Source organism: Heliangelus exortis, chromosome 1 (genome assembly GCF_036169615.1).
Source record: "Heliangelus exortis chromosome 1, bHelExo1.hap1, whole genome shotgun sequence".
Taxonomy (NCBI): domain Eukaryota; kingdom Metazoa; phylum Chordata; class Aves; order Apodiformes; family Trochilidae; genus Heliangelus; species Heliangelus exortis.
In genome coordinates this window covers 117,818,494-117,845,399 of record NC_092422.1, presented here as the reverse complement: position 1 = coordinate 117,845,399, position 26,906 = coordinate 117,818,494, and the positions used below count along the sequence as shown (strand labels likewise).

General features: G+C 42.2%; 1 protein-coding gene and 1 long non-coding RNA gene across 7 annotated transcripts; one reads left to right on the top strand and one right to left on the bottom strand.

Moving 5' to 3' along the window:
- The first annotated feature begins 194 nt into the window (after positions 1-194).
- NAA50 (N-alpha-acetyltransferase 50, NatE catalytic subunit) lies at positions 195-23,336 on the top strand. Of its 6 annotated transcripts, none has more exons than XM_071760935.1 (7): positions 195-388; positions 4,555-4,777; positions 6,045-6,142; positions 14,940-15,073; positions 15,540-15,659; positions 16,465-16,531; positions 19,361-23,336. In XM_071760935.1, exons 3-7 carry the CDS (start codon positions 6,138-6,140, stop codon positions 19,539-19,541), a joined length of 507 nt encoding a protein of 168 aa, XP_071617036.1. In that variant the 5' UTR covers positions 195-388; positions 4,555-4,777; positions 6,045-6,137; the 3' UTR covers positions 19,542-23,336. The 6 variants fall into 6 exon arrangements, with proteins under 6 accessions (XP_071617036.1, XP_071617016.1, XP_071617044.1 ...); XM_071760915.1 differs by having other exon boundaries at positions 14,937-15,073; XM_071760943.1 differs by lacking the exon at positions 4,555-4,777.
- LOC139804116 (uncharacterized) lies at positions 20,131-26,906 on the bottom strand. The gene is made up of 2 exons (XR_011729277.1): positions 26,659-26,906; positions 20,131-26,369 (listed from the first exon to the last, which is right to left on the bottom strand). It is a non-coding gene; the product is annotated as an uncharacterized lncRNA (long non-coding RNA).

The window sequence follows — 26,906 nt, the reverse complement described above, 5'->3', positions numbered from 1 at the left end:
CATTCCCAGCTCGTCACGCGCGGCTCCGCCGCCCCGCCCCGCCCCTTTTCCCGGGGCGGGAGAGGGGTGGGAAGGAGGGAATCAGGGGGAGGAGGAGGGGGAGGAGGGAGTGTGGGGGTGGGGGAAAACCGAAGCGAAGTGAAGCGGGGGGTCATGCCGGCGAGGCGGCGGGCGGGGGCGCGCGCGGCGTGAGGTGAGGGGTCACGGGGGCGGGGCTGGCGGGCGGAGGCCCATGTGGAGCGGCCGCGGGAGCGGGAGGAGGAGGCCGAACCGCTTACGCTGCCTGGGCCGAGGAAGGGGAGGCCGGAGCCGCACCCGCACCGCTGAGCCCTGCACGCAGCTAACGCGGACGCCGCCGGCGGCCAGGCCGCGGCCGCACCATGAAGGGGTGAGTGCGGACCTAGGCGGGTTCGGTTCGGCCCGACCCGGCCGTGACAGGGCAGCGGCGCCCGTCCGTGCCCTCATCGGCCTCGCCGCTTCGCTCTCTTCGGGAGGTGTGAACAGCGGAGTGGAGCGGGACGGCCCCGGGCGGCGCGGCCCAGGCGCGGCGGGCTGAGCGCGGGGCGGGCGGGCGGGCGGGCGGCGCCGCGCCTCGGCGGGAGGCGGAGGGGCCCGAGCGCTGCCGCCCGTCGCCTTAGGGCTGGCGGGGTGCGGGGGAGGGCTCGCTGGGTCTCTCCCGCTCTTTCAGAGAGCGGCTGCGGGGGTCACCGCTGGGGTCTGGTGTCGGGGGAGCCCCTTTCAGGGGAGGAAACCCCGGCGGTCTCTCCGCTGCTCGGTGGTGCCCCTGCAGCTGAGCAGGAGTTCCTGCGGGAGCTCCTCTCGCCCTGAAAATTTACTCTGCTGCCGGAGCGAAAACTCTCCGTGCTCAGCCCTGCCCCGCGGTGCCGGCGAGACGCAGCAGCTTGTTGTGGCCCTGGAGCGACTTCGGCCGGCGGGCTCTTGTCTCTCCGTCCGTAAGAGGAAGGGAGAAAGCAGTCGGCAGCAGGGGAGGATGCGGGTTCTTGGTCTTTAGTGCTTGTTTGGCGGCAGCGAAGGAGCGCTGTTGGGTCCGTGCGAATCAAGCTGCCGTCCTCGGACGAGTGGTTTTGCAGCGCTATTGTTTGTGACATCCTCTGAGCCTTTCTGTGCGTTCAAGTCTCTTAAGTGTTTCTCTGCGTGGAGGCTGCACAGCGTGGATGCATGGATGGATGAAATCAATCCGTGTTTTGTGCCGCTTTCTGTAAGCACGCTGCTTTGGGCCTGGCTGCACCCCTTGGTGGCTATTGAAAGCCTGACAGATGTGGTCAGCCGAACCACTTGACTTCCTGCGCGGTGGAGGCAGCGAGGTGCTGAGGCTGGTCAGGAGACTCGGAGGCCTTTACAGTCACAGCTCTGCTTTGGTGGCAGGTGACCTGCCTGACCTTGCACGGGTCGCTTTGGGACAGGTTTTTCAGTGTTGGTTAAATCACTTGAAGTTTATCGATTTTGGCATCACCTGTGCTCCACAAGACCTGATCCTCATTGCTTTCGGTTCTTCACAGGCCCAAAGAAGTTTTCCACAGCTGTTTCTCAGAGGAGCATTACACCAGTCCCCTTGAAACTGGTGTTATGCAATGCTGGGTATTATTATTCCAGTTTGGCAGCTTAAGGCATGGTGAATGGGAGCTGAAGCACTTAAGCTTTTACTAAGAGATGGTAAGGGGTTTAGCTTATTAGCAGTTGGGGTGAGGTCACACCACAGGACTGCTTGATGACAGATCCTTAGCTGTTCCACAGCTGCAGACACTTTGAGGGGGCTGGCAGGTATCTGTAGTAAGAGGTTCAGCTATGATTGCAAATCAGCTGACTTTCAGCTGACATTAAATAGGTGTGTTGGGGATATCTCTTATTTTCCTGTACCACCTTAGATGAAACAGCGCATCCTCCCTCTTACTCATCTTACAAGGAAGGTGACAGATCTTGCAGGGAGAGCAACAGCAGTGATCAGCCAAGACAGAGTGGCAGATGACTTGGTCATTTGTTCAGCAGTGCTTCTGCCAAAACTGGGTTTCCTCTTCTGTTCTGTTGACTGTTCTGCTATTTTCTTCAGCTTAGCCCTGCTCTTGCCATATGCCACTCATGAGCTGAGGGATGTGGTTCCTGTGCCCTGGATGCATGAGGTGGTAAGCTTCCCTGGATTGTCAGGCCAGAGCTGTGGAGGTCTCCTGGCAAGTCACAGCCAGGGCTGTCTGCTGTGCTGTGGCACTCTCCAAAGGGTTAAGCCCTTGCTTTGCTTGCAGTGCTCATGGGTTCTCATTTTAGGGAGCTTTTTACTTTCTGTAACTTTTTCCTTTTTTTAAGCAAAGACCTATGGAGAAAAAAATTCACATACCCCTCTCAATGCCTCCAGAGAACCAGATTTTATTTCTATTCATGTATTTCCACTTACAGGCAACTTTATCCACTGATTTAACTTCTGAACTGATCTCTTCAGGTTCTGTGCTTGTGTATTTCTCTTTTTTTCTTTTTCTGGTACTCATCTCTTTGAAGACTTGCAGGTTCTTGTCTTGTCAAAACACCACACAGCAAGTTTTTGTGCAAAATAATGTCTTCATATTGAATCCAGGTGTTCTCTAAAAATTCAGATTGAGGCCAATATAGGCCAATAGAACTCAAATTGAAAAATAACCCAATTTAAATACAATGAGAGAATCAAAGAACTAGGCAAAGATTTCAGAAGGCATATATTATGCTACATAGTGGTATTCTGGAACAAAACTGGATTGTTAGTCAATGTCCAAAGATAAGAGAAGATCCCTAAAAAAAACAAGTACTGTCAAAAGATAGATCCAAAAATAGATCTAAACTTCAGCTCCCAACATACAGAAACAAATGTGGTGTTTGAAGGTGTCTGATCTGTCTTCAGTATGGAATCCAAAACTGTGAATCAGTTCTTTTGAACAAACTGACTCCATCTGAGAGTACTTTTTCTGGGAGTGTAGTCATTGTATAGTAAACTGCACCACAAAGTGCAGAGATGATTTTGTGAGCACTAGGACCCATAAAATCATCTGTAATTATGAACAGTCTACTTCGGCAGAGAACGAATTAAAAAAGAAACTAGCATCTTCACTGATGTTTTGAGACTTAGGATCAAAACCAGATTGTGTGCTGCTTGTGGCTTTCTTCCTTAGTTGTCTGAATTCAAATAGCACATAGCAATGTGTTAATAATGCATAGGGAGTTATAGTGTCTCTGTCATCAGGGTATTTGAGATTAGGTGACTTTTTTTGCAGAATACCTCAAGCTTCAGAGTGAAAGTTGTTTGGTTTTTTTTTTTTTCTGCTTGTAATTTTATTTATTTTCTCATACCTGATGTGTTAAACACCAGTTTCTTCACATGTAATTGCTATTACTTTCCACCTGCTTTTGTGATACTTAGCTTTATCCTCACTTTATCTTCATTTTCTGAGAATGTTTTCCTGTCTTTTTAAATGTGAGTCCAAAAGCTGAGGCAGTTCACTGTTCTGTTAGTGAACTTCACAATACACTAGATATTTTTTTTTTCATTTATTGTATTCCTAAATGTTGCTGTTACCGGTTTCTGGAATTTGAAAATGCATTTTAGAACTGGATTTGCCCAAGGCTCAGTGAGAGGGACTGGGATTCCTCTGAATGTAGCTGTTTGCCTGTTTTTGTAGAGCAGATGCAAATAATGCTCCCTGCACCTCACTGCTTTTGCAGTGTTGGTTCAGCTGATGCTCAGTGTTTTTGCATTTTTCTTAACAGTTGTTAGGCTACTGATGTTAAGGAAAGAAAACGGAAAATCTTGCACTTGTTTTTGAGTGTTTGCTGGCCGCTTGATGTCTTACAGTAAGGGTTCTTTCCTGACCTGTTTCAGCACAGAAGAAACCTGTGAGAATAAGTCATCCAGCCTTTCCCTGCTGCCCTTACCTAAAAACCACATTACACAAGGGATGTAATGCAGGGCGTGCGTGCTTCATTGTACGCTCGTACCTGCTACGTGACCGGGAGTGTCAGCTCGTGTGTGGAACATGTAGTGCACGTTCCAGGCAGTGAGCAGGGTCTGGTGCTTGTGCATATGTGGGGATTTTTTTAATCACATTGACCAAACCCCTCTCCCGTTTCGATGGGAAACACTGGTGGGATTGTCACGTGGCAGCACGGGATGAGAGCCATGGGATGAAAAACTGATTGAAACAGAGAACAGAGTGCCATGTGTTGTACACTGTATTAGAAAGTAAAAAGTGTGATGCTTTTCTGTAGAAGTCCCCAGAGGAGGCTGTCTCTGAATTTGTACATGTGGCAATTAAGTCCTACGCTCTGCAGTTTCCAGGAGTCCTTACAGGCTGGGGCAGAGCTCTTCAGACTAGATGCTACCCAACAGGTACCTGCTGCCACAGAAAACTTCATAACCCTAAGGCTTTGCAAGCCAGTGCTGTTCTAGCTACCTCTGTAGAAGAGGCAGTACAGTTGGGGAATACTGAGCATAACAGAACAATGGAATATTTAAAGTATGGTGAATTGTTATGGGTATACTCTGGTAATCTCCGCTTGTTTTGTCTGGATTTACAGAGTAAACCCTTCAAGGTCCTGAAGCTGTGGTTCTCACTAAAACAGGGAGGTGTGTTTTGGTTTGTTTTTTTTTTTCCTCTTCTGAGTTAGTATTACAGAGTTCGTGCAGAACTGCTGTTTCCATCCGCAAGGCACAGTGCTGAGCTTAACGCATATGGGAGGAAGTTCCAAGTTTATGAGAAAACTGCTGACTTGTCATATATACTGGAGGCAGGACAAAAAGGTAATTGAGCCTGAAAATCATTGTTTGGTTTTAGGATTTTTTTGAACCTAGAAATGCCAGAGCATGAGCTATACTTTCTGCTTTTAGTTTGATGAATGGTGAATTTAGACCTTGCCTTATATGCATGCTTACAAGGGGGTTTAATACCTTCTAAATTAGTTTATAAAAACTCATTGTCGTTTATTATAGGTGTTTTAGCCTGATCTATAACCCTTACCACTTTTGAGTTTAATTCCATAACCAGATTTAGACATTCCATGAACTAGGAAGGGTAGGAAGGATAGGAAAGTAGCCATTTTATTGAAACATTTTAGAACTCGGTCTTAGCTTTTGAGTGATGTTTGACCATTGAGTTCTTTCTATAGGCATATGTGTCTTACAGTGTACAGGTTGGCTTGCTACATTAGGGAAAAAATATAGCAATCTACATTGCTGTGAAAAATCTCATATCTTGAGTTAATCAACAAATGCCACAGACTCTGCTGCCATCTCCTGAGTGCAAGAGAAGCGATGCATACTCCTTTGCCACACTAAATCTCTTCTAAAATGGGGAATAATGGGTGATGGTTGAGCCAGAAAAATTTTTATCTAAGTAGAAACAATTCAGAGTTTGAAGACCCCTGCCCATTTGGCAAGTGCTAGAAGTGTTCAGACCAGTAGTCTGAGAAGGCACTAGATTTTCTTACCTGGAGGAGGAAAGGAACAAAGAAGTTAGATCTTTCTTTGGGAATCAATAAGAGAGAAGAAGTACAGTACCTCCTGGCATCACTTCTGCTGTGAGGCAGACAATGTCAGGATTGCTTTCAGTTTTCTACTGAGAGAAGGGAAGGGAAGAAGTGACCTATGTGAGAGCAGCAAAAGTTTGTCAGGAGAGATTTGAGGGGAAGAAGCATAGGGAGTGGGGAAAGAGGAGCAGTGTGAGCACAAAAGAATTGCTGCTTATATGGAGAGTTGGCCTTGAGGACCTGAGAGTGGAGGTGTGCAGCATTGAAATAGGGTAACTGTATTCGTGTAAAAGCATATCAAATTAACTCATTACGGGAAGGAAATGAAACAAAGCTTTATAGAAAACAGAGCCAGAACTATTTCTACAATGCTGTCACTAGGTAAGATTAAAATATTTTTAATTTTCATGAGGGCAGAGTAATATTTTTTAATTACTTTTTTAATTAATTGAAACTACCATGCTGCATGGTAAGATCTTGATGCATGAAGTGCTTCCTGAGCTCACCTAGCCTTCCTCCTCCCTCTCCTCATTCTTTTCCAGGTTCCATGTGTTTTTCGGCCCTTAGCAGACTAGAATCTCTATCCCTGAAAAAACGTCCCATTTCCACCATCTGTCCATTGTATTCCCTTGAGTATGAGGTGAGACCCAGGGCAGCAATGTGAGGCTTGTGAAAGTTTTCTCTACATGACACTTGGATTTTATTCTCAGTAGAGGTCACAAATTATATTGAAAATTGCAATTAAATAATATTTGTTTGGATTTTAATAAGTAGCTCTTTAGCACAAATTTTCATTTGAGAACAGTAGATTCTTATTCAAAACTGGGAAAAGGCAAGGGTAGAAAAACAGCTTTTTGTGCTTGATGAGTTAGATGTTTGCAATTATCGTTGCCTTAGAAGTATTTGAAGGTAGGTGCATAAAACTGATAGCACATTCTGTTAATTTTTCAGAGGATGTTCCTTGTATAATGCATTATTTGAACACTTAAAAAAAATCTCAACAACAACTCTAGTACTGATCTCTGAAGTATAAGCAGGAGACCCTTAATGACCTGCCTTTTTAACTTTGCTGATGTAATGGACACAGGTATTTTTGAAGAAGAGTGTTTCGGTGATTTATAAAAATAGTTTCTGTGAGGCAGATGAAGATCTGTCTCCTGTTAGTCAATTTTACAATTACCTGATGCAAAAGTACCACTGAGCTGTATAAATTTATGTAAATAAGGCACTTCTTGAACCCAGTATTACTTCTGGTTTTGAATTTGAAGGTAAGCCTCTGCTCTCACTTGAAAATTGTCAGGTACTTCATGAGCATTAATTAGTAAAGATTGGTGATCTCCTGGGAGGCAAATAAGGGTTATAATTGTTATATCTTGGGGCACTGAGGGTATGGAAAGGGCAGTAACTTGTAAGATGTCTCAGGGTATTGATAATGGAGAAACAAAGCTAATTTTGAACCAAGTTGTTTCAAACTGGCAAGGTATTTCTGTTTTGCAGTCATAGTTCAAAATCTGAGTGTTCTGGTGAACTTACTTGACTAATGATGAGAAGTGGTTAGACCAGCAATGGAGAGTTAGGATTTCTGGCAGCTCTTTATCAGCTGTAGGATCACAGGCAAGTTGTTTCCTCTTTCACCTAACTTTGATGCACCTGAGATAAGCAAATGTTTTATATTAGCTTTTGTATTATCCTTTATAAGCTTTTACCTCGTGAGGTGCTCTGAAGCAGCAAAGGGTTACGGGCTACTTTTCTGTATGGCTGCTTTTCTGTTCTAAACCAATGACATTTATTTATAATGCCAGCTGGGCATTCCTGCTCTTTGTATACAATTGCACTTGCTTAATCAGCTGAGATGCTTCATTCTTTAGGTTGTCTTTTTTTTTTTTTTTTTTTTTTTTTTTTGAGATCAGAGGTGAGTCTAGATTTCAGGTATAGTACAACTCTTGAAGAACAGGTTTCTACTGGGGAGGTTATGAGGCTGTTATGGCTTCTTCCATGTAAAGACCACATGAATTTCATGCGGTTCAACAAGGTCAAGTGCAAGGTCCTGCACTTGGGTCAGGTAAACTCCCAGTATCAATACAGGCTGGGGGGCGATGTGATAGGGGGCAGTCCCACAGAAAGGGACTTGAGGGGTACTGTTGGATGAAAAGCTGGACACGAGCCCACAATGTGCACTTGAAGCACAGGGCCAGTCGTGTCCTGGGCAGCAATAAAAGAAACGTGGCCAGCAGATCAAGAGAGGAAATTCTGCCTGTCTGCTCTGGTGAGGTCTCACCTGGGGTACTGTGTCCAGCTCTGGAGCTCTCAACAAAGGAACGACATGAACCTGTTGGAGGGGGCCCAGAGGGGGGGCACGAAGGTAATGAGAGGGGTGGAGCACCTCTCCTATGAAGAAAGGCTGAGAGAGTGAGGAGACCTTATCCCAATCTTCCAGTACCTGAAGGGAATCTACAAGAAAGCTACAAGAAAGAGGAACATTTTTTACAAGTGTGTATAGTGGTAGAACAAGGGGCATTGGTCTTAAACTATAGCAGGATAGATTTACATTGGATATTAGGAAGAAATTATTTACTATGAGGGTGGTGAAACACTGGAACAAGTTGTTCAGAGAGGCAGTGGAGCTCCATCCCTGGAGTCATTCAAGGTCAGGCTTGATGGGGCTCTGAGCAACCTGCTTGAGTTAAATGTATCCCTGCTCACTGTTGGGGGGGTTGAACTCGGTGACCTTTAAAGGTCTTTTGAAACCCATCGCATTCTATGTTTCTAAGGCTGGCCAGTCTTCTGTACAATGGTTCTGTTTTCTAGTTTGAATATAATGAAGAAACCTCAATCGTAATGCCCTCTGTATTTTATTTCATCATAAAGGAGAGAGGTGAGGAGGGTCTAAAGTATGTCTTGGGGAATTATATCCCATTCCAATGAAACCTGTTCATGCTGAGATCCATTTGAATCACAAGTTTTGAGTGAAGTCTTCTGTTAATTCTGATTCTAGAATTTCTTATCATTCTTCTGTACATCACTCTCCCCTTCTACAATCCAGTATAAAGCTAGGGTAACTTCCAGCAGTGTATCAGGTGTCATGCAAATACATGTTTTTGGTAATCGGTGTGCTAAAGATCATGAAGGTTCAGAAGCAAATTGGTAAGACTTTTTGTATCCTATGGTTGTAGTTATCCTTCTGGTTTCTTGACAAGTGAAGCAGAGTAGATTTAAAGCCCACAGATCTTCTAGATAATTGAAAGCATACCAGTCTGCCCGCAAGAACTAGAGTAACTTGTGTGCCTAGCAAGGCAGCTCATCTGTTTCAAAAAAAAAAAAAACCCCACAAAACAAAACAACAAAAAAAACCCCTCACCTAAATTGCTAGAGCGGCTCTTTTGGCTTTGGAGTTGAATGTAAGGAAAGCCACACCCTTCAGGTCTGTAGCTTTCATAGCTCTGGTTTGGTTTTATGAGTGGATTATCCTGTCTAGACTCCTGCTTTGACTTGGAAGCCAAAGTAGAAGCAATAAAGCTAGTTGGCTGCTTAGCAGGTGACAAACCTTCTCTAAAGTCCTCTAATTTGTTAGGACCCTTTTCTCCCCTGTGCTCAATCTCCTGACTGTTTGACAGTACCTCAGTAAGTTTTAAGAGTTGCAGATCCAGCTCTGCTAAATTTAGCATGCCAGATGCCTTCAATAAGCCTGAGCCCAGCTATCAGTTACACAGAGATCTGTTTCAGTCAGGCTCATCCCTCTGGGGAGAGTCTTGCACTATTTAAAGTTGAATGAGGCTGAGATTCTTACAGCATTAAGACACTCGGAATTCCCCCCTTCTTCTCCCTGATGGTGGTTCTAAACTAGTGTTAAACACTTGCTGTTCCCTGGGACTGAATTTGTTTCCTCTTGAACTGTAACTCTGGAAATTGGCTTCATCTTGGGCAATCATTCTGGATAGCAGTTTTCCCTTGCTGTATGGTTGAGAGGCAAAAGGCTGGCAGCCTCAGCATAAGCAAACACTAATGAGTCATTTAGCCTGCATTACTTCCAGTCTGAGTTTAAGACATTGTAGGGAAAAAAAATGTTCAAATTCTGGTCTTGTAGTAGGCTGCAGATAGAGGACTGCAGCAGCAGTAGGACTAACTGGGTTGCACTTTGTCCTATGGAAAGTGTGAGGCTTTTCCTATCGAGTGCTTGAAGTCTCCAGCAGCACTGGCCTGGGAGAGTAGAAGGGTTAATGCTGGTGTTGTGGGCATGCATCCAGTTTCAGTAGCTGCTGCATGTCACCTCACTGAAGTCCTGCTTCCGTTTGGATTTTGTGGATCACTCTTCACTTCCACTCTTTAAAGCACTGGGCAGCATTGCAGTGCCTTTTTTATGAACCTTATGCACCAGAAACCTGATTCCCCTCTGTAGTGAAGTCTGTTTTTTCCTTGGTAACCAAGTCATGGTGTGTTGCAGTTGTGAGAAATGCAAATACAGTCTTAGGATATGTCAGGAAAATGTTTCTGGGAGAGATGGGAAAAAGCTTACTACCATTGTACAAGGCAATAGTAAGTATTTTGGGTGCTGTAAGCAATTTTGGCTAGACATGTTTGAGGAAAATTAACTATAATCTGAGGGAATGGAAAGAAGAGACAGTATGACAATAGCAAGAATTAAGAGCCAGTCATAAAAGAGGACTGGAGCCTGTCTTTAATTACAAAAATCCAAGTATAAAGACGTCATGATAGCTCTTAGATAAGATGTGGGATAAGGTTATATTGGTACCCATCAATAACTGCACAAGTTAATGATCCACGAGATACAGCATATGGGTTGAATTTAAGTGTATATGGGATGAAAATCAGAAGAAAGCCTAGCTGAAAATAATGGTAGCTTGGGAACAGCTTTGCAGGGGAAGATGTTCCAGTGACTTCAGAGGACTGGTACTCCTCTAGGAAAGAGTATGGATTTTTAGAGCATTATAGTTAAGGAGAGGCCTAGCATGATGAGCCAATAGTCCCTCATTCTTCCATATTAAAAGCAGTTGCTTGGGATGGGGTGGCTGACTTGATCCAAAAACTTTGATGCCTAAGATGAGTACAGCTGACTGGTGCATGCTTCATGGAGTGCTGTTTGAGATGCAGGAAGCCACTAATAAGTGTGTATTTTGGGGGTATTATTGGAATAATAGAATAAAATAATCTGTTAAGAAAGGGCGTGTTCCTTCTGGCTGCTTCAGGATCTTTACACATTCTCATGGCACATACCTCATACTCTAGTTTGAGCTCGTGATTTAAATTTTTTTTTTCAAGAGCAGAGAATAGGTATTTCTGGTGCAGCTTCTACTGTGCAGGAATGCACAGGACTGGCCTAATCAGATCTTATGCAATATAGTAAACTTAAGTTACTGATTTGTCTGAGAGGTAACTTGAAGAAGCAGGTCTACTTGTAAATAGCTATTTAAAACCCAAGTAAAAAAAACTCCAAAGCTATTTAGATTACTCCAGTGAAAAGAAAGGAGTGATCATTTTGTGTCCTTTGTTACAGGTGCTTTGTATTGGATCTTTTGATGCTGGGGTAGTTTTAAGTCTTTAGGTTCAAAGTGCATGTTGGTAAATTATAAGGTGTAGAACAAAATCATCTAGAGGCTGAACAATCCTTGTGCTTCTCTTGCACAGTACTTCCACTTTAAACTGGTGTAAGCTGGTTCTTCTGCTCAAGAACCAACCAGTTCTGCCTCTGGCATTTTTTTTTCTTTATTATGCTGGTGGAACAGTGGAACAGTTGTGTGGTGAACTCAATCAGGGGGATGTTAGGTTAAAACTAAACCTTTTTTTTTTTTTTTTTTTTTTTTTTTAATCTAGGTTAGTTTTAATTGAGGTTGGTTCACCGCATTGTTGGGCAAATGTCTGTGCCAGTAAAAGGATGGAAATAAGTGGCTCGGGGACAACAAGGCTGTTGCTTCTGGCAATAGTGCCAGCCTTCTGTATTTTTATGCAAGGCCATAGTGGCACTTCAGTGGTGCTGTCCTCAGGCAAAGTGATGAGCTCTCACGATATGGGTCTTCCCTTTCCTTGTCCTCACTCAGTTTACCAACTAAATGTTTTTGTGTGCAATAGATGTGGTGCTGATCTAATCAGGTAGTGCTATGCATGAAAATATTTTATGGTTTGAGTATGTACTGTTTTAAGCAGACATATTTAGCATATTGATTCATGCCTCCTTCAGTGTTTCTCAAACCTTTTTCATATTATCCTTCAGGATAAATTACTGGTGCTGGTGCAGCTCTTGAGCAAGGAGGAACAGCACAGGAGGCAGGCGGTGGGTAATGGCAGGAGGAAGCGATGAATGTGGCAAGTGATGAGAGATAGGGGTGGAGCCCAAGGGCTATAGGAGATCTGTCAACAGCACCTTTTAGCCACCTACTACTGGAACTTGTTTCTCTGGCCTTCTGCCAGTCTCAGAGGTTATGTCTTGGCTCAGCAGTTATGAGCAGCCTTAGACTCTGCTTCTGCACTTATTTATTTATTCCCTGTCTGCAATCTTCTTGGTGAAGGTCCATCTTCTCGCCATGGTCTCCTTCTCATCCATCTTGTTCTGGCTGTTCCTGCCAATAGATCTTTGTCTCGTTGCAGTGTCTGTCATGACAATTGTTCCGCAGTTACCATCTTCTAATGGCTGATTTCTTGCTTCATTGGTAACTAATAAATTTTAAAATAATATTAGGAAGCACACCACCTGATAATAGTCTGTCAGATTTTTGCTCAAGTATAAAGAACAACTTGTTCTGTAATGACCTCACTGAGAGTTCTTAAGAGTTCATGATCATCTTACTGATCTACTGAAGCTTAGATCTACTGATACAAAAAAACAATATCACCAAGGTTAATATAGTATTAGATCTTTTGTACAAGAGGCCTAGGCTTTCAAGGAACAGAGCGTAAATGTGAGGTTTTTCCTCTTTCCTTACTTGACCTACTCTATAGCTAATCTGATCTAACTGGGCAGGTGAGACATGTTCCCTTTGGTTTCCACTCTGATGCAGAATGCAGCAAAAGAGCTGCTGGGTCTTCTCTTCATTCCTAGTATGAGAGTACTGAGGTGCTCTACTCCAGCAAAACTCTCTCCCAGACACAAGTAACACCTGGGAACCCACATGCCACAGTTTTATTCCTACCGTTTGTGTGGAAAAGGTAGCAACATTGCTGGCTGAGATTAGAAAAGGGCAGAACTTGTCTTCTGTGTGCCTGAAGAAGAAACCCTGCCATTCTAGGCTGAAGGCTGAACAACTCTCTAAGCTGGGCATATAACAAGTATTACAGTCACCCCACAGTCTAATAACTTTGGCATGCTGCTTTATCAAGGAAATAATTCTGTGGTGTGAGGAGATCATCCCTACTAGCTCAGTACTTTATGTTGGACCATAATTATCATAGGGGCTTGCACAATTGGTGATACACAAGGAAATGAACATCAATTTAGAAATTTCTATTTAGAGCAAAAGTAAGCCAGAAGATGCAGAATGCTGAGAAACAAAGAGCTGGTGGCAGTAGGACTCACAGAAATGAGATGATGCAGGCTGTTTCTGCACAGTGTGTGGCTTGGGAGTCAGCAAAGTTCAGTATGTAAATGGCATCCATTCATTCTGTGTTGTAACTGGAACATATTAATCTGATGGTGAATTACAAAATTACCAATAGTCCATTAGTTAATCCTAGGTGGTTCTCTAAAATGTAGGCCCTACTTACACATTTTTTAGCTTCTGTAGGGCTTGCTAGGGAGATGTCTGATCTGTCATACCAGAGAGTGGTCAATAGTGGTCCTTGATACCTGTGCAGAACTGAAGACTCTGTTCTTTGCTGTAAAAGAAAAGCAGAAAGTCAGTGTGAAGTCAAGCTATATTTATTGAAGTAAATGCTGAAGGCTTCATTCATGTAGCTTTTTCTGATAGCTCTGCAGGCTGCAGTACAATGTCTAGAAACAGTTATATATTTACCACCCGTCGTTTGGTGGCAACAACTAAAACTGGTATGATATCTGGAGTATTAATCATTTAAGGGGGTTTTATGTTTAATTAAGGTCAGGTAAACAGGGAGAGATTATACTCCACATTGTTTGGTACAGTTCTTGAAGAAAAAAGTTGGTGGTTATTATCTTTGTTTCACTGATTATTTAAATTATTTAAATTAATCTGGGCTGTGTCCTGGGCATCAACCTACTTGGAAAAACAAGCTGTCTAGGCACAAGAGGCAATGGGGATGGAAAGCAGCTACTGCATATTTACTAGAATGAATTTTGAAGCCTGGCATACAAAGACCTTAGAAAGCTGCCTTTTTGAAAACAGAATTTTAATTACTTTTTTTTTTTTTAAGGCAACCAGTATCTTTACCAATGTTTGGGCAGAAAATCTGATTGTCTGTGTATGTGTTCAGTAAAACAAGGCTGAGATAAACCTGGAAGTGTGTGTTTCTAACTTGACATGCATTGGCTTTGCACTGGCTTTCATATTCTAGTGAACATTTGTGAAAACATTTTTATTACTGTAGCTTTTTTTTTTTTTTCCTGTAGTCCTTGTTAAAACTGTCCACATGAACCCAAGAAATTGGTTTGGGGTTCCAATTTGAACAGCTAATACAGTGGGTTTTGGTGGGTTTTTGTTTTTTTGTTTTGGGTTTGGTGTTTTTTGATTGTTTTTTAACTTACCTCTGGATATGTAGTATTTCTATCAGGAAGTTAGTGTTAGAAAAGGGAGAAGTTTGATCTATTTGTTTTCAGTATTATTTAGTGTGTTACCGGTATTTGAAGGTTGTGATTCTGCTCCCAGCAGGAAGAATTACTTGAGTGATGATCATAATAGTTGCAGATATCACCTTGACAGTGGCATGCTTGCATATTAACCACCTTAGTATGAGTTTGCTGCCCATGGCATTGTTGCTTTTTAGAGAACTATGTCTATTAATACAGACTTTGCCTTGTTCTAAGCATAAGCTTTATGCTGATAGGTGTTAAAATTAGGTCTGTCTAAAGTACAGATAAGGTCTTAATTTTCTGGGTCTCTGTTCTGTTCTGCTGTCCCTCCCATCTTTTCTTTTTTTTCAAAAAAAAAATTAAATTCCCTTGTCATCTTGATCATCAGTGCAGAAATTAGTGGGATAAACTTAAAGCTAATATTCCTACTCCTGTGTTCTGTCTCTTGCTCAATACAACCACGTGTATACTATGGTATATCAGTGTTAATTGCATCTTGAGAAACTTCTGACGATGTAATACCAACTGAAATTGGGGTTGGGAGTTAAATTGACCACCAACAGAAGACTTAATTTTATGGGTTGAACACTGCAGTTCAAATATGTATTCAACTGCTTATTAGGTGGGGCAGTTCTCTAAGTGTGAATAAAATAATTAAATTTTGGTGTCCTTAGAAGTTTTGCAGTGTGTCAGATGTTAAGCATGTTTTGATTTGTTCCAGTAGCCGGATCGAGCTGGGAGATGTGACGCCACACAACATTAAGCAGCTGAAGAGGCTAAACCAGGTCATTTTTCCTGTCAGCTACAATGACAAGTTCTACAAGGATGTACTGGAGGTTGGCGAGCTAGCCAAATTAGGTACAAATGTTCTTGCCAGTAATTGTGGGCTGTGGTGGCAGAAGTGCTTGTTGTTGCTGTCCATAATGGTTTTGAATAGCAGACCCTTCTATTTATTGTTTTACATAATGAAAAATAACTGTTTTGTGAACCTCAAAAAGCCACAGTCCCAGCCTCAGAGGGTTTGTGTCCTGAATAGATTCTGTTTTACTGGGAATAAGCATGTTTTCTGTTACAGCAGAGAACTTGAGGGATGTGCTCTGCCAGCTTACCACCCATGTCATTGCTAGTTGGTCTGAACTGTAACAAGCCAGCCGCTGTGTCAGATCACCACCAGCAACTTCACTCCACTGTTAGCCACAATCTGATCTTATTGTGATGGGAGAATTAACAAGAGGGAAGGAAGGGAAGGATACAGGGTGTAAATGAAGAAGTTGTATGTAGTTTGAGGCTTTGACTGATAACACTTTGTTTCCCTCCCTGGCAGCCTATTTCAATGATATTGCAGTGGGAGCAGTGTGCTGTAGAGTAGATCACTCCCAGAACCAGAAGAGATTGTACATCATGACACTCGGATGCCTGGCACCCTACCGAAGGCTAGGAATAGGTAAGAATTTTCTTGTGTATCTGAGTCATTGAAGAAACCAGATTGCTTTCTGCTTCTGCAGATTGCAGCTTTCTAAAAGTGATTTCTTTTGAAGGGACTCTGGGGAAAGAGTATGGTTTATGATGTGCTCTTTCTTTCCTGCCTTTCAGAAATGGACTCCTTGTAGAATTTTCAGGATTTCAGATTATTTTAATCTTATTCGCATTATCATACTGGGATGTAAAAAGGCTTCTATAGATTGCAAAACTGCTACACAGAGATATGAAATAATTTGTAAGAGGTATGCAGCCAGTATGCAAGTCATGTATAATTAGAACACAGCACTCCTTCACCCGTTTATCTTCACTCTCCTAAATGTAGGGTTGTCTATACTGCATCTAGTTCTTTTCTCCATGTTGCAAATCCACAGGCTACATTAATCAAGACCTTAGAGTAACCTGCTTGCTTGACAAACTGGAATGAAAAGATAACTTTATTTTAAATTAGTTTACTACATCTTAACTACATAGAAAAACTTCTGAGGTGAGTTTGAGACCCTGATGCTAGTAATTTAATAATCTGATTTATATGTATGCTTCTGGTCTGTTGGGGCTTTTTAATACAAAGAAACAATTAAATTTTGTGAGCAGATAGGAAGATAGTGAAATACCTATGTACCATGTCTTATTTGCCTTTCCAATTTCTCACAAGCTGTCATTTTAGCTTATCTACAATTAATTTGCCTCTCCTCAAGAAAGCCATTAGCTAAATACAGACTTGATTGTGCACTTCTGGTTTTCTTAAGTATCTCTTTACCTTTCGGCAGGAACTAAAATGTTGAATCATGTCTTAAACATCTGTGAAAAAGATGGCACTTTCGACAACATCTATCTGTAAGTAAATCAGTTACTCATGCATTTTTGGAGAGATGATAGAACCATATGTGGGAGCAAAGGGAGGGAGACCCAAGAGCATTTTTATTATGTATTTCAGTGCAGTCATAAAACTTACTTATAACTACTATCCAGAAAGCTGGTCATAACTGGGGCATTTTGTATGATACTGAGAAAACAAAAAGCTTGCCACCTGCAGGCAAGGGCTTCTGTAAATTTTCTGCAAAATTATGTTCTACTGCAGAATTACACTGTATGATTAAAAAAAGGGATTTTTTTTTTTTTTTTTTTAACCATACGGTTTCATCCTCAAAATGGAAAATGCTGCAAGTCTTGCATGCAGCTTTGATGCATTTGCTATCCATCTTTCATGACAGTGTGGTATAAGTTAGAACACCACATCAGAGGTGCTTGCAGGCACTCCAGCTTCACATTTATCAGCAAGGCCCAACTGCTTATTCCCATTCTTGAACTCTGCCAGGTCAGCTCTTTGTGCAGCAAGACTTTAAACTAGGTCAATGACCTGACCCAGCTGGGGAAGCTGTTCTTGGTTTTGTTTCTGGGTGGTGTTTTTTATTTTAGTGTGTTTTGGGGTGGGGGGAGAGGCATATGTGTGTGTGAGGGGTTTGGTAGTTTTTTGGTTTTTTGTTTGGTTTTTTTTTTTTTTTTCCAAATCAACTTCATGTTTGCATAAGCACTGTGCAGACATAAGAGCAAGCACTGGGGTAAAGGACAGGGCTTCTTCAAAGAGCACCATCATCCTCATAGATCCCCATGGATATAGTCTGAAATCATTCATGCCAAAGCTTTGCTTTCTCTTTACTGCTGTCTGCACGTCTGCTTCTTCCTGTGCATTGGTGCCTGTGAGAATACCAAGTGAGCAGCTGCAGTTTTTGGCCAGATCACTTCTGAGCCAGTTTCTTCCTTGTCTATCACTGCCTGCTTGTACCAGTACAAGCACAGTGCATTGGGAGGGAGAGTCCCACAGCATGCACAGTTTGGATGGACTGATGCTGCCATAGAGCTGCACGCTGAACTCTTGTCAGCACAGTTGAAGATACTTAGTGAGGAGTGTTTCAATACACTGGTACCACAGTCTGGAGAAGAGGAGACTGTGAGAGAATTCACTGTAGCTTACTAGGAAAAGGGGAAGAGCAGGTGCTGACCTCTTCTCCGGCAACCAAGGATGGGACCTGAGGGAATGGTAGGAAAATGTGCTGGGGGAAGTTTAGGTTAGAAATAAGGAAAAGGTTTTTCACCCAGAGGGTGGATGAGGGATGGAACAAGATCCCCAGGGAAGTGGTCACAGCACTGAGCCTGCCTGAGTTCAAGATGCATTTGGATGATGCTCTCAGGCACATAGTGTGATTCTTGGGGTGCCCCACACAGGGGCAGGAGTTGGGCTTGATGATCCTGCTGGGTCCCTTCCAACTCAGTTGATTCTGTGATTCACTATAAATGGAGTAACTTTCTCCTCAAGCTTAATCCACCTTTGCCAAGGATGTGCAAAGTGTTCCAGGTCTTCTACTGTAGTAGCTTTGTGCCACCTCTGTAAGAGGAACAGGTGCTTTGAAGAGGAGTCTGATTAAAGCTGCTTTTGGCTTGTATTCCTGCTCTCCTGACTTAGAAGTGGTAATGAACTCTCTCTCAGATGCCTGCAGCTTGGCACAGTATGGTTTTGGGGTTTTTTTGCTTTTGCATGTTACTGTGTGCACAGTGAAGGAACTCTTTGCTGGCTTTAATTAAAAAAAACAAATCCTTCATAATCCTTCTTTCCACTTCCCAGACCAGGATTCTGGGATGACAATAAATAGCCCCCAAAGTTGGGCGTAACAAAGTTCTTAATGGATTTTTCTACTATGTCTGTTGCTTGTACATCTCAACGTTTTATGCAGCTTGGCACCCTATTTGATATCGGTGGCTAAATTTGTTGCTATTATTAAGTTCTTTTCCAGCTACTCAGTGTTTATTTGGCTTAACAAAAAGCTCTTTTAATTTATTCTGCTCTGACTTCCACAGTTGCTTTGGTTCTATGCTTATGCAGAACGTTGTCATGACAAAGTGATGCATGAGCTTCTGTGGTGTCCACTGAATTCTGGGAGTGTTTTGCTGAGACAAACATCTTTTTATTTGTTTTGTTTTAGACAGAACTTATGCAAATAAATGTCCTAGTCACTTAGGATGAAGAACCGATGGCTGTTTGTTTTGGATGCCTTGATAAGTCTTGGAATATGCTAACAAGATCTGTAAAACTTTGAGGGAATTGATAAAAGGGGAAATGACTTTAAGTCCATAGGGCTTCTTGGTTCTGCCATAGCTTTTTGTGAGGAGAGAGCTGGGGTAATTATCAATGAAGAGTTAAAATAATTTCAAACAGCGCTGCGGATTTTCTGTGGCAGCATGTAGAGATCATCACTCAGACAGACAACTGGTTTGGTCTCCTGAGAAATGTCACTACAGAAGTTAAAATTTGATCTAAGGTGAAACTTTGTTATATATTTCCACAAAATATCTGTTATTTACAGATTAATAAAAATTTAATTGATTTGATTAGTAATGCTTCAGAGTGTCTGTGCTATTTGTGTTCCTTAAAAGAACTCTACTGAGTTCTGCTCTATACTGAGGGGAAACATTTGCCACTTCTCAGAATGATTGCCACAGGCCACCCAGGAGCTGTGTGTTAGCTTAGGATTGATTTGGAAAGACAAAAATTTGCAGCCCTGAATTTACATCATTATTCTTACCTTGTCTTTAAGTGTTCCGAGTGTGGAAGCAGAATACCGTACCCCAGAAGGTTCTGACATCTTGCTGTCCTCTTCTCTGTCCCAGGCATGTCCAGATCAGCAATGAGTCTGCAATTGACTTCTACAGAAAGTTTGGCTTTGAGATCATTGAGACGAAGAAAAACTACTACAAGAGGATAGAGCCCGCAGATGCTCACGTGCTGCAGAAAAACCTCAAAGCCTCTTGTCTTGGGCAGAACGCAGATGTGCAAAAGACCGACAACTGAACAAACCCCCAACGAACACTTTCTTGCACTTGCTTGTCGCCAAATAAGGAAAGAGAGGCCTCTTTTTTCTTTTTTTTTCAGATTTTTTTTTGTTTAACTCCACCTCTTCATCATCCTCTTAATTTTTTTTTTTCTTCTTGACCTCTCTCCAACAAAATGTAATGTTTCTTCCAGGGATTGTCCAATCATGTTTGGGGCTGTTTGGTTTTCTTTTGATTTCTCCTTTCTGTTTTGGTTTGGTTTGGGGTTTTTTTTCCTTTTTTTTTTTTTTTTTTTGTTTTTCTGTTGGGGCGGGAAAAGTTGTGCAGATTTCTTAAGTTTGAGGTGTGGAGGGCTTGAGCAGGTTATCCTGATGACAAGTTTCCTTCAGAATTATCTCTTTCAGTAAGCAGAATGTAAATCCAATGTGGGGAAAAAAGGAAAAGCAATATCTTGTCCTTTGACTCCTACATTAATGTGTTTTTTATAACCTACAGGGTACTTTATTCCCCCCCAATCTTTGAATGTTACTTCAGTACTTCCTGTTCTTCCTCTTAATCCCCCCCTGCCACCTCAAAAAGTATGTTTAGTTCTTCCCAATATTTTTGAGTATGGCTTTATCCTCCATCTTCCCTGCTGAGAAGGGTGGGCTACTTTACCATACCTTTTCACTCTGCCTGGGCTGACCTTTTTGAATGCTTTTTTTTTTTTTTTTTTTTTTTTAAAATACTCCTCACCCAAGCTGGTGCTACACTTCTTAACTGACTGAGAGGAGAGTTAGAGTGGTCTTTGTTTTTTCTTGATTTAATTTACCCAAGTCCCAGCAGACTTCTGCCAGAGTAAGAGCTAGATCTGGTGCTGGCAACCTTGTGAAAAATACAAATCCTGAGGCAAGACCCTTGCTTTAAAAATGGGTGAAATGCTGTAGGACTCATTGAGTTATTTTTCTCCATGTTGCTGGGATGGGAGAAGTGACTGTGACCATCTTACCAACTTTCATCCCATTAGGCACGCACCTGCCTCTAGGTAAATTTGTTAGAGCTACTAAATTTGTAGTGACAAATTTGAGATGAGGCAAGGGTTGAGGAAACCAGGCAGCAAGGCTGAGAAGACAGATATGAATCTGACTAAGTGCATAGCTTTGCAGGGGTCTCCTGGATTTGCTTGGGATCGGCTTGGCTTGCAGTGTTTGCTCCTTCGGGAGGAGGTGGTTAGGAACTGCGCAGTTTGCTCCTTTGCAGATACTTTTCCCCTTTCTCCTTGTTCAGTGGTAATAATGCAGTTCTCCTCTTGTGAGAGGGCGTTCATGGAGCACTGGAGAAAGCAGCATATATTAGAGCATTTTATGGTTTTGGAAAATAGGCTGACTGGCTTCTTCCTAGTACTGTAACCTTCAAGCTACAGTAAACTCTACTAAGCTCTGCTTTGCATCCTTTCATGCTTTGTTTGTGTGAATATCAGTGCTCCTTTCTATGCACTGTTGCCAGCAATTTTATGTATGCCAATACAAATACCAACTTGAGCTTGGACTCTTCTCCAGGCACCTGGGAAAGTGCACTGAGCTGAGACAACACCAACCTGTCCCATCCCCCCAAGTAGATGTTGAACTGCATTCCTTTCTTGCTCGTATTTTGAAGTTTAAATCTGTATCTTGAATTCATCCACTTTGAAAGCCTCCAACCTACGGTGCACATTGCAGCATACATCTGGTTAGTAGGTGCTGTCCAGTCATTCAAGGGTGACTTGGTAACCAAGGATTTCAAGATGGGGGCTGTGGTGAGGCAAGAGACGGCACCCCTCGTCGCACATTATGTGGTCTTTGATGCTTGAGGGGTGACTGTACAAGCTGCTCCAGAATTACTCCTCTGTTCCCAGAGGTGTGTAGTGTTTGTTGGAGTGCATCTTGACAGACCTGTGCTGGAAAACAGCCACTCTGTTTGCTAGGCTTGCACTAATTGAGTCTCGGGGATGGGCAGGTCTCTTAACAGCAAAAGCCCCTCTGCATGGCCCGAGCACCTGTGTTTGCAACACTTGGTGGCATGCTCTGGCTAGAAAGATGCAAACGGTTTCCTTGGCCAGAGGCAGCCTAGTTTTGACAAAAAGGTTATTTTAGTACTTCTAGGGCCTGTTTACACTGGTTCTGTTGGCAGTTCCATCATCTTTCTAGCAGGGGATGTACTGAAGCACAATTAGCTTGTCAGATGCCAACATAGTTTCCCTGGCCATCTGTAGACCAAACCAAGGAGTATGTGGAGGGAGAGAGAGAGAGAGAGAGAGAATTGCATTTGAGGTTGTTTGTGCAGCACAGCTGTAACTCAGACCATAGCTGCCTCTGGTGCCAAGCAAAGTGCTCTTCATTCTTCTAGAACTAAGTGGTAAGTGTTTGGGTTGGGTAGATGGGTGTGGGGATATGAACTCTTAGGATTTGCTGTTGTCGTAGGCTTCCACAAATTGGTGTGTTTCACAGACAGTTTTCCTTCAGGTTTAAAAGTACAAGTCTGATGTCTGAACTTATTTGGATTAACTTCTGTTTCTGTCTCTTTGCTTTGGGCTGCCATCATTCTATGAATGTATCCCTGAAAATAATTCTTAAAGCTCCTGTTCCACAGCAAACCTGCCTCATTGTAACTTCTGAAAAAAATGTTTGTAGGAGGTGGAAGAGAGAGTAACCACAAATCTAAGACTCCTTTTCCCAGGCAATTAATCCTGGAAAACAGTTGTTGAATCTTGAATACGAGGTTTAATCTAAATCTCATAGAAAGCTGTGTTCCCTGTACATGGATAAGGGCAAGTGAAGATCAGTAGTTCTGGATGACACACAGTTGTATTTTATTAGTAAATCAGTTGTGTTTAGTGTGGGAGGGGAATGCTTCATCTGCGTGCTGTTAACCCAGAGACACTGAAATTGTGTGAAATATGGGCTTAATGTAGAGAATTTCAGTTAGTTTATTTGTTGTTGCAGCAGGACCTCCTTTTAGCTTGGAAATAACAACTGATGAACGACTAGATTTTTTTTTTTTTAAAGTTGGGAGTTTCAGTGGGGAAAAAAAAACCACCAGCACCTCCTGTTCTGGATGAAGATCTAGCAAGAAAAATGTATGCAACTAAAAGCTTTAGAGTGTAAATTGTGTATATACAAGTTATTCCTGAATCTCTGCAACTGGTTTTGTTATACATCAGTTGAAGTATGAAGATAGTATCTACAAAGACTCCTGCTAGAGGAAGCCATGGTACAGGGGAAGAAGAATCATCCAGGAGAGGTATCCCTCATTTTTGGGAGGGGAAAGGGAGAGATTTTATTTTGTGTATACAGAAATGGGCTGAGTTTACATGATGCAGCTAATGGTTAAACCTGCCAAGTAAATAGGACATACTGTTACAATGGAAACCAACTTATGTGATATTTTGTTAATTCTTGATGGTGCCCTGTGTCTAGTAAAAATTTGATCCCCCAAATTTTTATTCTCCCCCATGTTGTAATCCAGGGTCAGCTGCTATGCACAAAGTCTGTGTTTTGTAAAGTGTTTGCTGACTTGGATGTTTCTTTTGAATCTGCAACTGCCTCCTGATTAATTTGGCTAAGACCACCCCTGGTCTCCTGAGTTGAAATTCGGTCAGAGTTTTGCGGTATGCAGTTTACAGATGTACTCCCAATGTTACAAGTTAATTTGCAGGGGGAGCAAATTCTTTACAATAAGATGGTCCATTTTTAATCTATATCATTGCCCTTGTTGTACATCAGGAGCATGTTTTTGTTTTTCTCAAACTCTTTAGAAATACCGTTCAGAATAAACGTGCACTATTTGAATTATGTCATTTATGACTTGTCATGTGCATTTTTTTACAGTCCAGCTGTTTTCCTTCAAAATAAGATACAGAATATTCAGATGCATTGTAAATGGTGTGACTGTGAAGATTTCTAATATCAGTTGTGAGTTGGGCTGCTGTGATGAATGCCGTGGGTGTCTGACAACTGAGTGGGGTCTGGTGTTTTTGTTTCACATGAAGTTAGGAATCTTGTTTGAGTCTTTTGCCTTCTGGAGTAGGGAGAGGAAGGAGGGAAGAGGAACTGTCCTGGAACCTTTTTGCATTGACTAGTGTGCAAATTCCTCTGCTTTATCGGTAGATGGAGTCGCTGCATCCATTAGTGTAGCATGCAAAAAAAAAAGCTCAGACTCTCAGACTTGACTGTGGCCTTGAGCTGCTGCTGCCAGCTATCTTCCCTGACCTCTGCTGGAGGGACCAGAACACACAGCTGGAGATGAGCAACGAGGCGTGCAATCTTTGTGAGTCTGGCCTCAGCAGCAGCTGCAGAAGCTGAAAGACTTTTGCTGTTATCCAAACCACTCAGCTTTTTGTGACCTCTTGTCATGTTGATTTCCCTCCCCACAGTCATCCTAGTCACATCTCAAACAGCCTGTACAGTTTTAGACAATTCAGTTACTCCTTTACAGGTAAAGTGTCAGATACCTGGATCACATCTGCCCTTTCCCAAAGCTTTTTCCTGGTTCTACAAGCAGTTCCATTCCCCTCACTGGATTCAAAACTTGGGTATTTACAGCATCCTTGTAATAAATTATAGTGTGCTATTATCTCTTAGTTATAACAGCTTGCTTTTTTGTTAATGAGATGATTATTTAAAAAGCCAACTACAGTGCCAGGATCTAAGAAGCAAGTGCTAAATCAAGTTACTCACGAGAAAAACTGTGATTATTGTTTTTTTCCCCAGTGTGTACACTGAGGCCTTATTTAGTTGTACTAGATACAATTTGACAGTGCCCAGTCAGTCAGCATAAGCAGGTTCACCTGTCACTCCTCATTCTCATTACCTTGACTAACTTCCAGCAAATTTTTACCTCACTGTGCTTCTTTTTTTAAGAATACTGTTGAGGAGCATAGACCCCAGCTCAAATCTTCTTCAGCTCTACTGCTGACCTCCCACTGGTGAGAAAACTGATCTTTTACTCCATGCCCTGTGATTTCTGCCTTTTAATCAGCTCTCTGTCCCCGTGAGAATTCTACCCTCTGGTCCTATTGTAGCTTTGATTACCTAAGAGCTTTTGGACAGGATTCTTTTATTTTGAAGTCCTTTTGAATACCTACCGAACCAATCTGTCAGCTGAGTGTTGTAACTTGTTCCTGGCCATATTACTTTTCTTCCCATAGGGGTTCTCCACATCTATTCCACCCATCCAGCCTCGTTGCTTTGTATGGAACATTAAGATTGTTGCTTACTGTTGCATTATGTCCTTTTCTCTTGCCCCTAAAGAGGCATCAGTTAAATCAGATGGTTACCCTATCCCTCTCTTAATCCTGCCTTCTTTTCTCCTCCCCAGTCCTTTCATGCTGTAAAGGCATTCAGTTTTACTACCATTTTGCCTGAAAGCTTTCTGGCAGCACCATCTCAAGCTCTCCAGGCTGTGGAGTGAGTTGCCAGCTTTCTCTTTGGCTCACTTGCATGTGTTTGGCCCACAGTCCAAGAAACTTCTGCACCTGGCAAGAGATGCTCTGACCTTCTGATCACCTGTCAGCTGCTCTATCACACCCTACAGACTTGGGACATTACTGTTCACCATATTATTGAATCCAAACCTGCACTACAGTCAAGTGTGCCTTCACCCCAAAAATAATATTCAAGTTGTTCATAGTTAAGACTAGAGTAAAGCAGGAGAAACTCTTAAATTTTCACCTGTCACAGTAACAGCACATCATCTCATCAACTCATTGTAAAGCTTTTCTAAATATTTTAGCAAAACATGTTTAGGTTTTGGGGGTTCTTAAGGTATTTTGCTTTGTAATTGCTAGTCTATATTCACTACCAGAAGCAATCTACTGATATTCAACAATTTCCTGTTTTATATGATTTCACCCGAGGAGTTCTGCCTGCTGCTGGATTTTGCTACTGTATTTCAGATGTCTTACACTGTACTGATAAAAGAAAGATCTATGAGCCTTAGATACTGAAGGGCACAACAGGATGGCAAAAGATAAACTTTGTTTTGCTGCTTTGAACAGGAGGTATCTTTTTAGTTGTAATATGTTATCCCAAAAAGTGGCGTCATTCACCCAGTGTGCAAGAAGCCAGTCCACACTCAGAGTTGAGATATTTGCCTTAATATTCAGTTCTACACAGAGAAGGGAGCAGGGTGGTATTCCAGAAAGCAAGCTCAGTTTCCCAAAATGCTCTACTCAGAAACATGGAAAATAACTTTACTGCTAATTATATTTTATCATTCACACACATAACTGGTTAACTAGTTCCTCACTTCCATCTGAAGTGTGGCAGTACTTAAAAATTTCAATACACGTGCTCAAAGGGCAGGTGCTCTTTGTTAGTAGGGGTACCTCTAGCCTATGGTTGAGTCTCTTAGTATGGTAATAGCACATAAAGATATTAATGATATTAATACAGTTAATTAAGTTTGTTGGTGTTTTCTACCTATTGGTCAAGACTATAACCGAGGTAAGTTGTGGGGAGTACCCCTTTCCATCTTTTTCATCTGTCTTTCAGGCATGTCTCAAGGATGGGCTGTTGACTACTTGGGATGTGTTTATCTGTAACAGGGATGGGGTTTTTTTCCTCTGCTTCTTGCTGTTTCACTGTTATGTAAACTCTATTCTGCATGTCTCTTTTGTTCTCTTACATGATTTTCCCCCAATAGTGATTTCCTCCCCCCCCCCATTTTACTTATTTCAATTAATAGCTGATATCAAAGGCACATTACCCTCTAAAAAACAAACAAAAAAACACCAAAAAACACCCCACCTCAGTTAATGCTGGAATAAACTAACAAAGCACAGGTATTTCAGATTTCTTTTGTCTTCCAGCTGGGTCCTGTCACTTCAGAACTACAAAATAAGAACATTTAAAAAGTGCATGATACAGTAATTTACAGTAACTATGAAATGTCTCTTCAAAAGCAGCTAGGGCTTTTAATTTCTTCATGGCTGGAAAATGGGTCTTCCACTTATTGTCAGCTGTAAGATTATTTTGCAAGTAGCAGCTATTCAAAATGAAATGATACTTCTTTACAGCTAGTTGCTGCTGTGACTCATTTCAGCAGCAGAAAAGTTGTTGGACACTGCTTCAGAAACTTGCCTCTGTACTATATAATGCTTTAGGCAGGTAAAGGGATACCAGATGCTTTCTGGAGAAAAAGCCATTTATGTTTTCTGTAAAGCCTAAACATCACAGCTTTGCCTTTTTAGGTTGTCTCAGAGAGAAGCAGCTTTGCAACTCCAGTATCACTTGGAGGTGAGCAGATACACTTACTTGTAAAATACATGTGAAAAGAGTTCCAGAAAATAACTGTTGCAGAACAGGTACGGAAGGAAACAACTGAGGATGGAAATAAGAAGCCACCATCCTATGGCTAACAATTGAAT

Excerpts from the sequence above, each read along its gene's own strand:
- NAA50 (XM_071760899.1), top strand. Across the intron at positions 15,074-15,539 it reads TGGCGAGCTAGCCAAATTAG|CCTATTTCAATGATATTGCA; the intron begins GTACAAATGTTC and ends CCTCCCTGGCAG. Across the intron at positions 15,660-16,464 it reads CTACCGAAGGCTAGGAATAG|GAACTAAAATGTTGAATCAT; the intron begins GTAAGAATTTTC and ends ACCTTTCGGCAG.